Source organism: Ammospiza nelsoni, chromosome Z (assembly GCF_027579445.1).
Source record: "Ammospiza nelsoni isolate bAmmNel1 chromosome Z, bAmmNel1.pri, whole genome shotgun sequence".
In the NCBI taxonomy this organism is placed as follows: Eukaryota; Metazoa; Chordata; class Aves; order Passeriformes; family Passerellidae; genus Ammospiza; species Ammospiza nelsoni.
Window position 1 is genome coordinate 1,283,385 of NC_080669.1, and position 16,420 is coordinate 1,299,804.

General features: G+C 40.4%; 1 protein-coding gene across 1 annotated transcript in view; it reads left to right on the forward strand.

Annotated features, from left to right (window-relative positions):
- The first annotated feature begins 247 nt into the window (after positions 1-247).
- Positions 248-16,420, forward strand: part of ATG10 (autophagy related 10) — a 59,825-nt gene continuing 43,652 nt past the window's right edge. Inside the window, exons 1-3 of the mRNA XM_059492359.1 lie at positions 248-282; positions 2,252-2,377; positions 6,542-6,661. Coding sequence (XP_059348342.1) covers positions 2,264-2,377; positions 6,542-6,661 — 234 coding nt within the window. The 5' untranslated portion in view covers positions 248-282; positions 2,252-2,263. The remainder of the gene's footprint in view (positions 283-2,251; positions 2,378-6,541; positions 6,662-16,420) is intronic.

Sequence of the window (16,420 nt, forward strand, 5' to 3'; positions counted from 1 at the left end):
CCATTCCCTCACTCCTTTATGCCCCTCAGTCCTTTATTCCTTCACTCACTCATTCCTTCATTCCCTCATCCCCCTCATCCCTTCTCTCTCGCATTCCCGCCCCCACCGACCCGCACGCACGCGCACTCGGCCCCCGCCACCCCCCCGGAGCGGCGGGGCCGCGCATGCGCGGCGGGGGCGGGGCCGGCGCTCGCCGGGAGCGGCGGGAGGAGGAGGAGGAGGAGGAGGAGGAGGAGAAGGAGGAAAAAGAGGAGGAAAAGGAAAAAGGAGGAGGAGCGCACGGTACGTGAGGGGCGGCGAGCGGGGCTGGTCCCTCCCGCTCTCCCCGGCCCTGTCCGCCCGGGGCCGGGAAGACCGTGGAAAGGAGGAAAAGGAAAAAAATCTGTGCGGGTCTCGCCTGGCCTCCAAGCAGCCGGCCTGGCCCGTGTCCGAGCGGGACGGGCCCGTGCGGGTGGCTCGGGGCTCCTTCACGGAGTGTGGAGAAGGGAGCACGGCCAGGGATGCCATCAACGCCCCCCGACATCCGCAGGGGCTGCCAGAGCACGGGCCGGGCTCTGCTCGGTGCTGCCAGTGCCAGCAGCAGCAGCAGCGGCCATCGAAGAAAGGGCAGCGAGGGGCAGGGCAGCGGGAGGGAGAACTTGTGTGCGTGGAGGGACGGCAGAGCCCTGGAACAGCTGCCCAGGGAGGGCCTGGAGTGTCCCTGTGTGGAGCCATCCCAGCCCCAGCCGGGCACCTTCCTGTGCCCCTGCCTGGCCAGGGCTGGGCTGGGAGCTCCAGAGGGACATTCCAGCCTCAGGGATGTGGGATTCGGTGATTCTTCACAGCTGGGATTTTCCAGAAGCACGCATTTTCAACCCTGTGAGGGAGCTGTGTGCTCTGTACGTTTTTCAATGAGGGCGGTTTGCATCCCTTCATCAGGGCTGGGGCACTTGGGGAATTGCAGAAGCACCTGCACAGAGCCTTGGGTTAACTGCTGCTGAGACTAATGTGTTTCAAGTGCTAATAAATAACTTTTGTCGTGGGCAGGCAGGATGATGATGTGGCTCAGGTTCAGATACTGAAAAATAATGAGCATTGTGTGACATGCTGTGTCACTTGTATTCCTTGTTAAGGAGAGGTGTGATCTGGTTGTAGTAGTTACAGGTTTTTGTTGTGACAGCCACTGACGGGACAAGGGGAATGGCTTTAAAATTGGAAAAAAATATGTTTGGAGTAAACAATGGGAAGAAATCCTTCCCTGTGAGGGTGGGCAGGCCCTGGCACAGGGTGCCCAGAGCAGCTGTGGCTGCCCCTGGATCCCTGGCAGTGCCCAAGGCCAGGCTGGACACTGGGGCTGGGAGCAGCTGGGACATTGAAAGGTGTCCCTGCCCATGGAACAAGATGATTTTATGGTTCTTTCCATCCAAACCATTCTGTGATTCAATGGTTTGTGGTGCTGCCTGATGTCCACGAACTCATTAAACCAACTCTGTTTGAGACACATCCTCATTGAAATGGGCAAGGGGGGGGCGGGCAAAAATGACCAAAGAGAAAAATTTCATCTTCAAAACCCTGTGAGGAAACCCTTTGAGGGACAGGGAAGGTTTTGAAGCCACATTTTTGGGCTGCACTGCACTGCTAAGGAAATAGATGTTAAAAAGTGCAGCTCTGGGCTGCCCAGTACAGGGAAGACACCACAATACTGGAACCAGTCCAGCAAAGAGCCCCAGAGATGATCAAGGGTGTTTGGTGAGGCAAGGCTGGGACGAATGAGCCTGGAGAAGAGAAGGGGTCAGTGGGATCTTCTGAATGCCCATAAATACGTGGTGAGAGGGAATAAAGAAGATGGAGCCAGACCTTCTTCAGTCGAGGCAACACAAGAGGCAGCAAGCACAAACTGATAGGTAAATGCTTCGAGGTAAATAGAAGACAAAAATATTCCCTGCTGTGGTAATTGAGCAGTGAAACAGGTTCCCCAGAGAGGCTGTGGCTTCTGCATCCTTGGAGATAACCAAAACCCAGATGGAAACAAACCTGAGCAACCTGCTGCAGCTGACACTGCTGAGACCAGGGGGAATGGACCAAAGGTCTCTTCCAGCCTCAGCTGTTCTGATCCATGATTCCCTGATGGAATTGAAGAAAAGTCTTTGACTTATTTAAAACAATAGTTTTTTTTTTTTTTTTCCCTATGCCTTATTTTGCTATTCAGCTGCTGTAAATTAGTGAAATTTCTTGGTGATCTGCCAGCACTGACCTTTGGTTTGCTCTGCAGGTATCCTGTGGCATGGCAGGTGAGGAAGACTTCTTTTTGGAGGAGAAGAGATTCAGGCAGTTCTGTGAAGAGTTTGTTAAGCATTCACAACAGATAGGAGATGGCTGGGAGTGGAGAACTAGCAAGGTAAAGCAATCAGAGTGTTGGCTTCTAGAGACTCTTGGTGGGCTTTTTGAGCCACCACAACCTGAAACATCCTTTAACTGCACGGGTGTGTTGAGGTGAGGGCTTGGGCCAGTGCAGGTATTGAACAGGGCTGTGGATCTCTGAATCCTGCCCCTTTTTCAGCTCTGGGCAGAACCAGACAATGAATGTGGTGTCGCTGTGAAATTAAGTCCCTCCTACTCTGGGCAACTGTGTGTGGTTTTATATCCAAGGTTCATTTTAACCCTTCAGGCTGAAATAGCATGTGGTCTTTGTTCTAGATCCTTGGCTTAGTGCTTTCATTACAATACCTGTCAGTTGCATACAGCAACCAGAAATACCTGCCAGTATTAATGATCAATTCTCATTATTTGCTGCTTCTCCATAACTTTCAAACCTCTGCAATAATAACTACATATTGTTTCTAGGTCATTAATCAGAATTTTAAATAGCACAGGGCTAAGACTAATCCCAAAGGACCCCATTAGAATCACTTCTTTTATGATGATTTACCCATTTTTTAAGTTACACTTTGAGATCTGTGAATTAATAAATTTTCATCCTATAGCATGTGTAAGATCAGTGTGGAATTGTTTTAATTATTTTAAATTTCCACTTGTGGAATCCACAGATATCTTAGGAAATTCTGAGCATGCATTGTTCCAACTTGTATATTTATCAACCAGACACGTCTTCTGAAATTACACTGACAAATTCTGTTTTCTTTAAGAAGAATGCTTTTGCTATACATATTTTTTCATTTACTGAGTTCTGTATGACTTTTGTTATTTTACTCAGGCTAATGTCAAACTAATATGTGTATAGGTACACAAATTATCCAGTATATGTATTATAGCATATAAATATATATTTATACAGTATATAAAAATTTATTGTTACAGTATATGAAGATGCATTGATACATGCTTGCTTTCTCCAACATGTAGGTTTTCATGTTCTATTATTTGTGTATTCTATCTTTCTGTTGTAGAAAATCTGCTACTCTAGGTTTTGTTTTGTTTTGTTTTTTTAGAGTTTAATGGCTTCAGTGTTTTCCCATGTTTTCAAGAAATTTTTTGGAGAAAAGTCATGCTTTTTCCAATGTATGCCATCATTTTTACATGTGTAGTTGTACATTAATATTTGTAACCCTTCCATCACAGACAATCAGAATTTCAGTAAGAGGGAGAAGAGGGAGGACCTTGGACTTAGATTTGTTCTATTGAGGAGTTTTTATAAGAGTGCAAATATTAGCCAAGTGTTACAATGCACCCTTTCTTACAGAAAACCATTTGAAACTTTAGATTTCAGTTCAAGGCTATATTTGTGAGGATTTATTCAACAAAGAAAGATGCTCTGAGCCTCTACTGGGAATTTAATACATGGGTCAAAGTCTGAACTTTCTGTGAAATAAGAAGCTTTGCTGGAAATAGCAGAATGAGATAGATTTTTGTTCTCATATAAAAAAAAATTCTAAGAGGGTTGTTTTCTTTTTTTCATGGGCCAAGTTGGTGACTCTGTGATTTCAGTGTGTGATAAAAACCTGGCCATGGAGACCATCCATTTACAGTGTGGAGTCTGAGAAGAAAGTTTTTCCTCAACAAGATGTCTCATTGTCTTTTTTGCCCCTTTTTTTTTTTAACCAGTATATGTGTTGTGGGAAGTTTGGGGCACTCTTAATTTTGCTGATGTAATGCACTTGGATCCCATTCCTCATTCCTGACTCACGTGAATAGACCCATTGATAGCAGTGAGACCACACAAGTGAGCCAGGCTGCTAGAGCTGTGTTCCCGTGTTTTCTGTGGAGATTAAATTTAGATGATGAAATACTCATTGTTCTCGTGGAGCTGGCTCTTGGTGCAAAAGCTCACATGGCCCAGGCAGAACCCTGTATTTATAGCTGTAAGTGAAATGTTCCAAATGATGTTATTTTTATAATGTGTTTTCTTGGTTTGGTTTTTTTTTTCCCACTGGAAGAAAGCTGTAAAAAAGCCAAGAGCACCTCTCCTGCAGGAGCTGGTGGAGCTGAGCTTGGGTGCTGCTGTTAAGGATGAATGGTTAAATCTTGCTGTGGAAGTCGAGATTTAGCTGAGGAAAACAAGGCCCTATTTGCTCTCTGCTTTGTGTTTGTTTCATATTTGGTGAGGTTAATCCAGGTAATGATACCAAAAGCTGCATTAGTTCCCTTTGGCTTTTGGTACAGCTGCAGGAGGAAGGGACTCCCTTAGCACATTAGTGGGATCAGGGTTCTGGCTGCAGTCGTAATTTATAGGGGTATAGAAGAGTGCAGAACACCACTGAGTGCAGCAGGAGGGATGCTGCCACAGAGACTGCTGGCTCCAGGTCTCCATCCATCCATCCATCCATCCATCCATCCATCCATCCATCCATCCATCCATCCATCCATCCATCCATCCGTCCATCATCCATCCAGTTTTCTCGTGGCACTCACAGAGTGCAAGGGCTGTGAAGTTTGGCTGCACTCTCCTGGGGGGAAGAAGCGGTTCAGGGAGGAGGAGGAGGCTCAGTGCAGCCCTGCTCTGGCACAGCTCACTGTGCCGTGGGGCATTTCCCCTCCGTGGGTGGCTGCAGCCCTTCCTCTGCTGCTCTTGGTGGGACAAATACCTGTGCAGGGATCTGTCCTCCTGCTGGCACTGGTGGGAAGCTCCACGAGCAGCCGCTTGAGAGGAGCGAGGAGATGCTTGAGAGGGAGTTGAGAGTGAGAGGAGTGGATTTTCCATCACCAGTTTAGGCTTAGCTTTTCTTTCACCATTCTCTGCACACTGGGTTCCTCCCTGCACAGGCTGCACTTGGCTCTGCAGCCAAGGCTTGCAGGAACTTTTGGTGGGTTTGTGCTCTTAATGAGATTTGTTGAGAAAATAAGGCATAAAGTAGAAGAAGTGAGCAATGTAATTGGCTATACTGTTATTCATGCTTAAAAATCAATGGGAAAAGTACACGTAGAGTGCATTACCCTTTTTTTAATGTGTGAAACTTGATCAGAACAAAGTAAACAAGTAGCTCATAATAGGTTTTGGAGGTATGTTTAATCTACAGTGTCTTTGGAAAGAGAGAACTAGTGTGTCAGTATAAAACCTGTGGTGGTTTAAAGGTAAAAATAAATGGCATAAACTGTGTCAGCAATGACAAATTAACCAAAGAGTTAAATCATAGTTAAATTTGCAGTCTTGTCTTAAAATTTAGTGCTATGTTAATTAATTTTGTAGTGAGACTGTTTTGAATAGAATCCTTTTCCATCAGATGTTGTGCATATGCTGTTTGTCTAAAATAAAATGTAATGAAACAGCTAATAAACTCCCAATTTATTTGTTTCCTTTGAGGAGTAAATCCTCAACGTGCAACTACTGTTCTTTGTGTTCTGTACTTGCTTTCTTCCTTTCAGAGTGTACCTATTATTAAGCGTTTTCTCTCCTCTTGTTCCTAATTAGGAAAAATAAAATGTGCAGGTAGACAGGCCAGTAATGCAGGAAAACTCCTAAACCTTTCTTCTGCCACTCTGGGATTGTTCAAGGGCACTTAACAATTGTGGGCTGTGTGGCCTGGAAAGCAAAATGATAAAATGGGAACTGGGAGAAGGCACAGCTTCATCTGTTTTCTCTTACATTTCACCTCAGAGGTGATCAAGAGAGGAAACAAGTTGTGACTCTGCATACATAAATTCTGAAGTGGTTTTGTTTTCTTTTGCTTTCAGAACTTTGTAAAGTTAGAGGGGGAAACAGAGCAAAACCAAACCAGCCTCGCAAGAGTTGGGACGTTAATCCTGGCATGAATGCATTGAAATAGGTCAAAATCGTTAATAGCTCCTCATCTCTTCATCACCTTGGTGCACTGCCTTCCCGTTCCTTGGCACTTATCCTGGTCCCCAGGGTGCAGTTGTCTTATTCCATTAATAGCTGTATTAAACTTTGTTTTTGCTGTTGAGGTCTTTGACTTCCTTCAACACCAAGAGCTGGTGTAAACCATCCGTGAGAAGGTGCTGAGGAGCACTGCAGTCATCAGTGCCTATAAAAAGACTTGGAGCCTGTGCCTAAATACCATGCTCTGTTTATTTTCTGGAACAGTGAAGGCATTTACCATTTTGGTTACAGAAAATGTCTTTTTTCTTTCTCTTTTTCTGAACGCAGGACCTTGGTGATGGTTATCTTAGTAAGACACATTTCCAAGTAAGAAACAGACACATCCCACCAGACCTCAAGGAGAAAAACAATGATAACAATGAACAAATATTATTTGCACATGTAGAAGTAAGTACACATTTTTGAATTTATGTGTTTATAAAATAAGTAATAAAAATAAAAACCACTATGCTAGTAAGTCCTTCCAGCAAGACTTCAGATCTGAAGTAACCAGTGGCTTTTAATTAGTTGTCATACAGTTATAGAAAAACTAATTAATACACCTCATTGAGTATTGGTGATGAAAATTGGGAAGAAATGAAAAAGATTCCAGCATCCTTTGTGTAGGTGTTCTCCTCATAGGATAGTATTTCTTGGCATTTTTATTCAATAACATTAAAGAAACTTTTTTTTGTGTGTGTGTGTTTGGAAAAAGGTTAATCATCAACATTTATTTATCTTAGAGGTAAATGTTAGTTAAAAGAATAAAGGAAACTTTGAGGTTAATACTCGCTTGAAGTGATATTTATTGAATAAGACTTTTATACTCAATGGTTACTTTTCTGCTGTGGAACTGTAGAAAAGTAGTCATTGAGTATAAAAAGTAGCCTCAGACTTAAAGACTGAGCAATTTCTTAGAACTGGTGGGGGGCAATGAGGTGTTCCTGAAGGAGAATAAGTGTCTTTCTTCCAGAAAATGAAAACTCTGGTTGCACTGATCTGAATTATTATTTGCTTGCTTGAGTTTTCATTAGAGCGCCAAATTATTGACTAATCAGGATATAAATGACAGGGATTCCCTCCCTTTTTGTGTTGTTACCATAAAAAAGAAAATAAATCTTGGATTATAATAGACTGAAAGCAATGTATTGTGTATGCTATAAGCTGTTGAATAGGTGGATGTGGTAAACTTTGCAGTTACCTTTTTCTGCAGTTCCTTTCCTTTTTTCATCAGCACTCTGATTGCATTTTTTTTCCCCACTGAGACTCTGGTACATTTAAGACTTTTCTGGTTTGAAATGAGTATTCTTTTGGCCTGGTTTCTGAAGGAAATGGCACTTAAAACAATTGTGCTATTAGACTGTGATACAGTAATTTCTACTGATTTTTGAGCTCACTCACAGATTTCAGCTGCATTTTAAAGAGGGATAGATATCCAAGTCGTTTAACGAATAGCTGAGGCATTTTTCAAGCTTTTCTTTAAATTGTATTCTCGTTTTTGTAGAAAGAAGGTGGGTATCAGTGCTTCAGGGGTTGTTATTTAATTGTCATTAACAACAGTGTTTGTATACTTCAGTCCTGACTTGTAACAACAGATTACTGTTTATATTGAAAATTGCTTTTGATTATTGTGACCTTTTTTTTTCCCCTTAAATAATGAAGCAAGTCTTCGTTATAGAGTGCATTGTAAAAGAACACCTGTAAAAAGCTATTGAGTCCTTTTCTGGTGTCAGTTACAGAAAATATCATAAAGCAAAAGAGACTTCAGAGTCTCTAACACACTGACATGTTAAATACACTGAAATATTATAACAAATAATACACTGAAATAAGATTCCAGGCCAAGTTTTGTGATTTATCAAGATGCTGAAGTGAGCAGTCCTAGAGATATTTGGAAAGATTTCTTTGTTTTGAGCCACAGTAATGTGCCTGTTGGAAGGACCCTCTTGGAGAAGGAGCCTTTGTACCTGTCGTGTAGGAGCAGTAAAGATGAAGCGTGAAACAAGAGGAAGGTCTCAGAAAATTATGGAGGTTATAAGACCATAAGAAAAATAATTTACTTTCTTCTCCAAAATATTCAATGCCTAATAGATATGATGTAAAATTTACATTCTACATTGAGCTGAAGGGTTACCAGACTGTTAAGGTTATTTAATCTATCAAATAGGAAAATGAAATTTGCTTTGGATATGTACAGTAAAGCTGTGTGTTTAACACTAAGAAATATGAAAATGGTGACTGTAGAGAGGTTACATTTACTTAGGCACAGTAGTTCCTGTGTAAGATGCATGTTCTTTTTCACAGATATTGAGTGCTAGAGACCAATTCCACTCTTAATAACAATCTGTTATTTAAATAGGTGTTAGGTTTTGGTTTTTTTTTTTTTTTTTTTTTTTAGTTTTAATATATGTTGTACCCAGGTTTTGGTTTTTTTTTTAGTTTTAATATATGTTGTACCCATAAATCACATGGTGTAATGGAATTACTGCAATCTGTTTGAGTAAGTTATTGAAATACATTCTGATGAAAAGCAAAAGTTGTCATCTTGGTGGAGAATGGAAAGGTTTCTTCTGCCTCTATGCATTCAATATTTACTCTTTTTTTTTAATTAAAAAAATTTATTTTTATATATTTGGAGCTTTAAAAAGCTCTAAATAGGAAATTAAATTTATTTTGTAAAGAAAATCAGCCATTCACTAATAGTTGCATATTTCACAATTTTCACTTCCACAGTTACTGTTATGATTTCTCTATATTGTGTCTCTGTTATTTGTATCTTATTGGAATATTTCCATCTGACTAATCTGATCTCCTCCAAGGTGTGGTAGATACGATGCATGGGCATATAATAATATAATTAACCAGGAACAGTAAGAAAGGAAAAATAAGGAAATTAAGATCTGAGTAATCAACATTCATTGTTAGGAACAATCAGTGTTGACACAAATAAAAAAAGAATGTGCTGTGGAATATGCAAGGGCATAAGAGGCCAGAAGATTTTCCTCCCCTCATCCTGGAAATCCAGTTCAAAGGTTAGAAATAGAACATCTGTTTTGGCTGACAAGGTGAAATTTTGGAGGAAAATCAGAAGACAGGTTTTTGAAGTGAAGTTATGGGAAAGTTATTCATAGTGAGGATTTAACTCCTGTGTAAGGGATTGAACCCAAGACACATCAGGAAGGAGGTGATGTAGAATAAATCATAAATATATCCTGTTGTAGTGGGGTACATTTAGCTGTTAAAACTGCAGGGGGGCAAAATTATCATTGAAACCTAATGATACGATAAAGAAAATACACAAATAGCCTGAAGGAACTTCATTCAAATAGAAAATCAATTATCAGTTATCACAGTTTCAAAAATGTTCTAATCTTATGGGATCTACTGGAAACCTGACCATTTTACTTGGAGTTTGTGTCACTTCATTGATTAGCATGGAGGGTTAATGTTTCCAGCCTTCCATCTCATTGATTGGTGTCTAAATATCAGGAGCCTTCCTGGTGAAGGAGTGATGAATAACTTTGTATTCTGGTCTTTTCCACAGAGCGGTCTGTATTATGTGCTGGTTCCTTTTGTACAAGTTGTGTTTTCATCTGAAAACCAAGAATAAAATTCTATGTGGGTTTCTTTCTGCTTATTTTAGATATCTGCAATATAGAGCTTGTCACTTAAATCTTTGTTTCAGCCTGAGGAGGTAAAAAAGCATTTTTGGGTATAAATCAGTTGACCTAATTTAGGTGTCTCCTCTAAGAGAGGATGAGTCTAAAAGTGAGTGTTTTTCCTCGGGGGTGATCAAGGTTAAGCTACACGGCTGTAGATGCCTGCAAGTTGTCATGTGAGCCCCCTACAACAAAAGGTGGCTCTGGGCTCCTCACAGCACTGGGAATTTGTGCTGGTGACTTCACTGGAGCTGAGATTTCACTCTGATGGTGGAGCTCATACTTAGCTGAGGGTTGTGTTTTGTGAAGTAGCAACTTAAAGACAGTTTAAGGAAGTTTGTCTTTTTGTACTTGGCAGTGTCTCAGTTGTCAAGCTGTTTATCTTAATGAGGTGCCTGGGGATCCTGTGTTAGGCAGACCCTATTTTTCCATTTTTCCTTCCTCCTGGAAAAGGATTCACACTGCTCTTCTGGAATGCCATCCTGTGTTTTTTGTGGTTTTAGTTTAATCGAGATGTTTATTTCAACATTCTGATTGGTAAACAGAAACTACTAATGGCATTGTGACTGATAATAAACTTCAGGCCAAGTTGGTGAAGGATGCTCTTCAGACCAGTGAGATGAGATTCAGTTCCTTGGATATGAGCTGAAGAGTCATAAACCTTTTAGAGTCTCTTCCAAAAGAATAAAAATAGCCTGAGATGCAAAGCAGGGGACAGATAGGAACACATGGGCGCCATTTGAAAATTTTTAAGTTGCCATTTTGTTCTGGTTAAATTTTTATTGAATCAGTCGTTGCCTTCTGAGCTGTTCTGACTTTATGCCAGCTGAGTGTCATCTGTACTTTTCCACAGACAGCATAAATCTTGTGTAACCACCATAAAGTGTTCTGGCTAATTCAACAACAATCTTCAGTATGTATTCTTTCTTGATCCAAATCAAATCTGTCCTCCCAGGACATCTGTCAGGGTCTTTATCAGTGAACATGGGACTGTGTCTTCTTTTCTAGCAAGGACAGAACAGTGACATGCATTATTTTATGAATTGTTGATAAGGTGAAAAATACTGTACAAGATTCAAAGTGAAGGTAGTTCTCCTGCCTCAAAGAGCTTATACTCTAAACGAGTGAAATGGGAAAATCTGGATTCACTTTATGCGTTCCCTTTGTTTGTTATTCAAATAGCCCAAGGGAAGCAATAACTTGGAGTAATAATTCTCAGTGTGTGGTTTGTCTCAGCTCCTCTGGGTAGTGCAGAAGAAGTGAGTCAGCATGGAACCATTCCTGGAGCTGGAGCCACCGCCACTTTATAAAGGAGTGGGCAGGTTGGGAGTGCTGAAGGTCTGTTCATACCTGATACTGCCTTTGGAAAACGAGCACTGAGCCCCAGCAAAAACTGATGAAGTTGTGCATTTGCTGCATTTTGGGCTCCACCTTTACTGGCAGCTGTTCTTGAGTGTTGGTGAGGTTCTGCCTGATGGGGGATGTGGAAATGAGTCTGACATCTTTCTTAAAGGTCCTGATTCCATGATTTGCTGTTCAGCTGTGCTTTTAAAATTGTAGAAAATAGAAAACTACAATTTTTAGCAATTATTGGTAACTTTTTCTCTAAACAAACCCAGTATTTTTACAATTAGGAACAGGTCCTTTTTGTTTTTTCTGTGCAAAAATAAATAAGATTAACACAGTGTAAACATTTGCATAACCACAGTATTTGTTGGATGGTTAAGTGAAAACCCAGCAAACAGTGCTTAAGGAGAAAAATGTAAATACATTTAATAGAATCCAGCATTCACTGCAGGAAATAATGGAAGTACCTTAGTAAAGAGGAAGAAAATCAAGTATTGCACACCCAAACCATCAGTTTGTAGTAAATGTGTCGGGCTCAAGAGCAATGAAGTTTCTTGTGTATCAGCACTGTTTTCAAATGTCACAGAAATGAAACCCAAATGGAGACCTGTAAGAAATAAGTCAAGAAACCACTTATGCAGAAGAGTTCTAAAGTGTGTTACAAAAACACACTGAAGATCCTCGTGATTTTGCTTAAAAATCTATTAATCTGAAAGTGGAATTAGCCTTTATTAAACCACAGGAAAATGTTCCAGTGTGGATTTTATTAACTGTTGTCTGTATGGAAAGGCTTGGCAAAATAAAGGCATTGTTTAGAAATATCAGGGCTTTGATGGAGGCATTGCACCCCTTCCTTGAGCTGGAGAGCCTTCAGAAAAAGCAGAATTCCTCAGACAGAAGCCACCTGAGTCCCAGTCCTGCTTTGGGGCTCCTTCTGTGCTGGGATGCCTGAGTCTTCATGGAGGAAGTTTAAATGCTCCTGTGAAGTTCTGGAGGCACGGGAGGTTTTTGTCTCCCACACACAGACCTTTGTGCATCATTTTCTGCATGTCACGTTGGAATCCTGGCAAATCTCGTTAGCAGTAGTTACATTTAGTTTCCAACAGCTTTGATGACATGCTGTTGGCTTGACTGTCGTTGAGGGTGGTGGGACCCTGATCTGAATTCTCTATCTTGCACATTCTCTGATTGCTGTTCTGTTTTACCCACTAATAACTTTCCACAAATCTTAGGAAATGTATCAAAAGCAAGTATATAAGCTAATTATGATGCTTTTTGGAGAGCTGAAGGAGGACTTTGTATGACCCCCAAAAGTGATTCATTTGCTGTTTAGATGTTAGCATGGAGTGATTTCAGCTTTTTATCTGCCATCTTGGTATTCAGAGCTGTCACTTAATATTAGAAAAAAAATGCTACATCAGACACAGGAAAAGATGCTCTAATTAAGGTTTGGTAACTGAATGTGACAGTTGAGTTGGAGTCAGCCTGGTTGAAGGCATGATGTCATTCCAGCACAATGTCTTTCTTCTGCAGCAAATAAAGCTTCATTTCCTGTGGAACACGCTCTGAGGCTGTGGGGAGCGAAGGGGATTTTCCCAGAATCTGAACTTTGAGAGAGTAGCTATGCCAGAGACAGAACTATTTATCAGCTCACCCTTTTGTCCTGGTGATCCTGTGTTTTAGATATCAAGAAGGGGTATTGTTGTTTTGTTTCCATTTGGTGCATTTTCTCATGATGTGTGGAAAGGTGTTTTGAAAAACCTTTACAGTGCTTTTAGATCAAAATCAGATTAAGGTATTTACACTTTTTAAATTCTTCAAGTTAAAAGTTAATGAAATAGTTCTGGTTTGATTTGATGTCATAAATGTACATTTTGCTGGGGTTTCTTTGTACAGTAATTTATTATTATGAGGTTGTAAAAAATAGTTTTTAAAATTTGTGCCAGAGCAGACTTGAACTGTGGTTGTCTTCACACAGTAAATTAGGTTAATTTACCTTAGAACTGTGTGTAATTTCATATACAGCAGCAGTATCAGAGATATGTAGGCCACACAGTCACTCACCTATGTGGACTGTGTGCCTCCCCTCTCAACTTGCTGGATTAATATGATTTTTTACAAATCTTGGTGACTCTTCCATCAAATGTTTTGATGCTTGGCATGCCTTGATAGCTGGGCAAAACATCAAGAGATCCCAGCTTCTGCAGTTTTATCAGTGGAAAGGCTTGTGAGAAATTAAAATCTGTTTTTCTGTTTCCAATTTAAAAAATATTACTGCTGTGGTCTTAATAGGAGAGACAGTTTTGAAAAAAAGACTTTTTTCCTTTCTTGTACTGTTCACCTCCTCTCTCTCCCTCCTTTTTTCTCTGCAAAAAATGTTCAAAATGCCGTGAATGGGGGAGATACTGAACTGATGGCCATACCAACAGTGCTTAAGTTGGCACATTTGGCCACAGTTTGGCTTCCTTTTATTTAATATATCGAGCTAATACATGTTGTAACACAGTACCACTGTCACCGTTCCTAAGCAGTGCTGTGTGCCTAGGGATAACAGGAATGAAGGCTTTGGTGGGGATCTAAATTCCCCAACTTTTATGCAGTTTTGATATCAAGACACTTTAGGATGCAGTGGAACATGATTCATATTGGTCATAGTTGCTCACAGTTTTTTTAATCACTGAAATACACACATTGCAGAAGGATTTTGCTCCAAGCACATGCATTGGGTTGTGATGTTTAATATCACAGAAAGATTAATGTTAACATTCTTGCATTCCTGAAAGGAAATCTCCAGTACGTTTGTAACAACCTGACCATGCCAGGTGTGGGTAAATTTTGTAGATAAATACGCATTTTCAAATACTTAACGACATTAATTCACGAAGGGGAGGCACGGCACTGTAGTGTTTGTCAATACTGTTTTACCACAATAGAAACAAAATCACAATCTGGTCAATTGTTAGTATTTTACTTTTAATGGTGAACCTCAAAACACTTCATGTTTCCAGTCATGCATATATGCCTGCTTTTGTTTCTCTTAAATTAAAATGTACTGGTTCAATGTTATGCTCTAATTTTCTGGGGATGATGATGCTCGTCTGTATTGGAACAATGTTTTTATTTTGGCCAAGTGCCTGTGTTTTTAGCAGTGTCATATGATTATCTTTCAGTGTGTTTGGATTGCTTGCCTGCAGCACACAGGTCGTGTTGGCTCAGAGTGAACATTGCAGATTTAGGGCCTCAGAGTGGCTTCCTGAGAACCAGGCTAAATGGCCAAACTTCCATATGTTGCTGCTTTGTGGAAAATTCATGGTTTTGTCCTTTTAGCTGTGAGGTCCAACTGTGAGTTTTGTTTCCTTCCCAACACCATCTCACTCTCATTGTCTCTCAACTCTCGAGATACATGAAAAAATGCTTTTCTCCCCTTTGTTACAAAGAATGGTTGCAGTTTTCTGCTCTTGAAAAAGATGCAGTCTCATATTTTCTTTTCCCCCCTGCACGATAAGATTTCTTTACTATACATCTTTTGGTTAGCTTTATTAATTAAGAAGCAGCCACTGCGGGTTTGTGTTAATACTTTAAATAAAGCAATTCAGCTTTTTTCTTGAGGTCAGAATGTGGTGTTTCTTGAGAACATTATGGACTTACATTGTGTAATCAGTGTGTGATTTTGAGGTCGGGTCCTTTCTAGATATAACTAAAGAGCATTGACATTAACTGAAACTTAGGAACTTGTGCAGGAAAATGTGTTCTAGAGTTACAAATTACTTTTCATGAATCATAAAAATATCTTTATTTTTCCCCATATAGACCAACACACAGAGAGAAGACACTTCTTTTTTACCTTGTAGGAGTCAAGACTTAATATATATACTTTAAAAACATGTCTATATATAAAGTGTGTAAATAACATAAGACTTTTTTCGTACTGCACTGGTACTCAACATAATGCTGCCAATGCAGAGTGCTAAAATTTGGTACTAACGTGATTATGAATGCCCCAATTCCAAAATTTCTGTTCTAGTATATGGCAGAAATTAATTTGGTTCTGTCAGCTTCCATGATACAGGTGTTTTCCTAAATGAGCAAGACAATAGATCTTTAATACAGAGCAGGGTTTTTTTTTTTTTTCACTTGAGTTAAGTTTGTTAGTGTTGTGTAATCTTTCTGCCCTGGTTTGCCAGGGACTAGTTCAGGCAGCACTTGGACATACTTGCTGACTTCTTAAATGAGACATTCACTTCTCCTGAGTGCAAGATACTGAGAGCACATCCTGAGCACAGGGGACATTAATGCTTGGCAGTGGAAAATACTCTTCTTGACCTGAATGGATGTAACTGGGAGTATTTTGCTTAATGGGTGGCTTTCTCACGATGATCTGTGGTGGTAGCAATGAAAATGAGTTATTTGTGTTGACTCAAACATCTCTTACCACCATTTTTCTCTGAGTTCTGAGGAAGATATAATGTCGTACACTAAATAAGATTTAAGTTTGCTGTTTGAAGAGGAAAACAATAAAGTGTAAGAACTCACTGAGATCATGAGATAGACATTTTTCTGGGATTAGTGATCAATGAAGTTGTGGAAAGGCAGACGTGTCTGGTTTGGGAGAGAGGAAGCTGAGAGACAAAAGACTTGTGCTGTAGGTCGTACTTTATAACATAAGCTTTGTGTCCATCTAGTGATTTTTGTAATATGATCATTAGTGTTTCCATCTGTATTTTGTGTTTTTCCCTATTTGATAGCTTGCCAATAAAATTTCTTTCCCAGACAGCTGAACCTAGCTTGCAGACTGACAGGGCACAGAAAAACCCCCCACCTTCAAAGGAAAGCACATTAAAAAGCTCAGAAATCACCCGAAAGCGTTAACGGCTCTGTTGGCTGTTACACGATGGGATGCAGGAATTGCAATAATGTTCTCTTCCATCTGGTGCCTGCAAACTTGCTGTTTTCGGAGGCATTCACTGCTGTAGCAAACTGTTCACTTATTCATTCTTGTGTAGTTGCCCGCTATTCTTTGGAAAGGACTTGGGTTGAAAGCGGCTCGGTTCTTTGTTGCAGAAGTGCTCAGTGTCAAACATATTACAAGGAGATGTCAGTCCAAATGCAAATACCATCAGCTCTCAAAGCCTCTCCGCATGTTGTGTATATTTGGAATGTG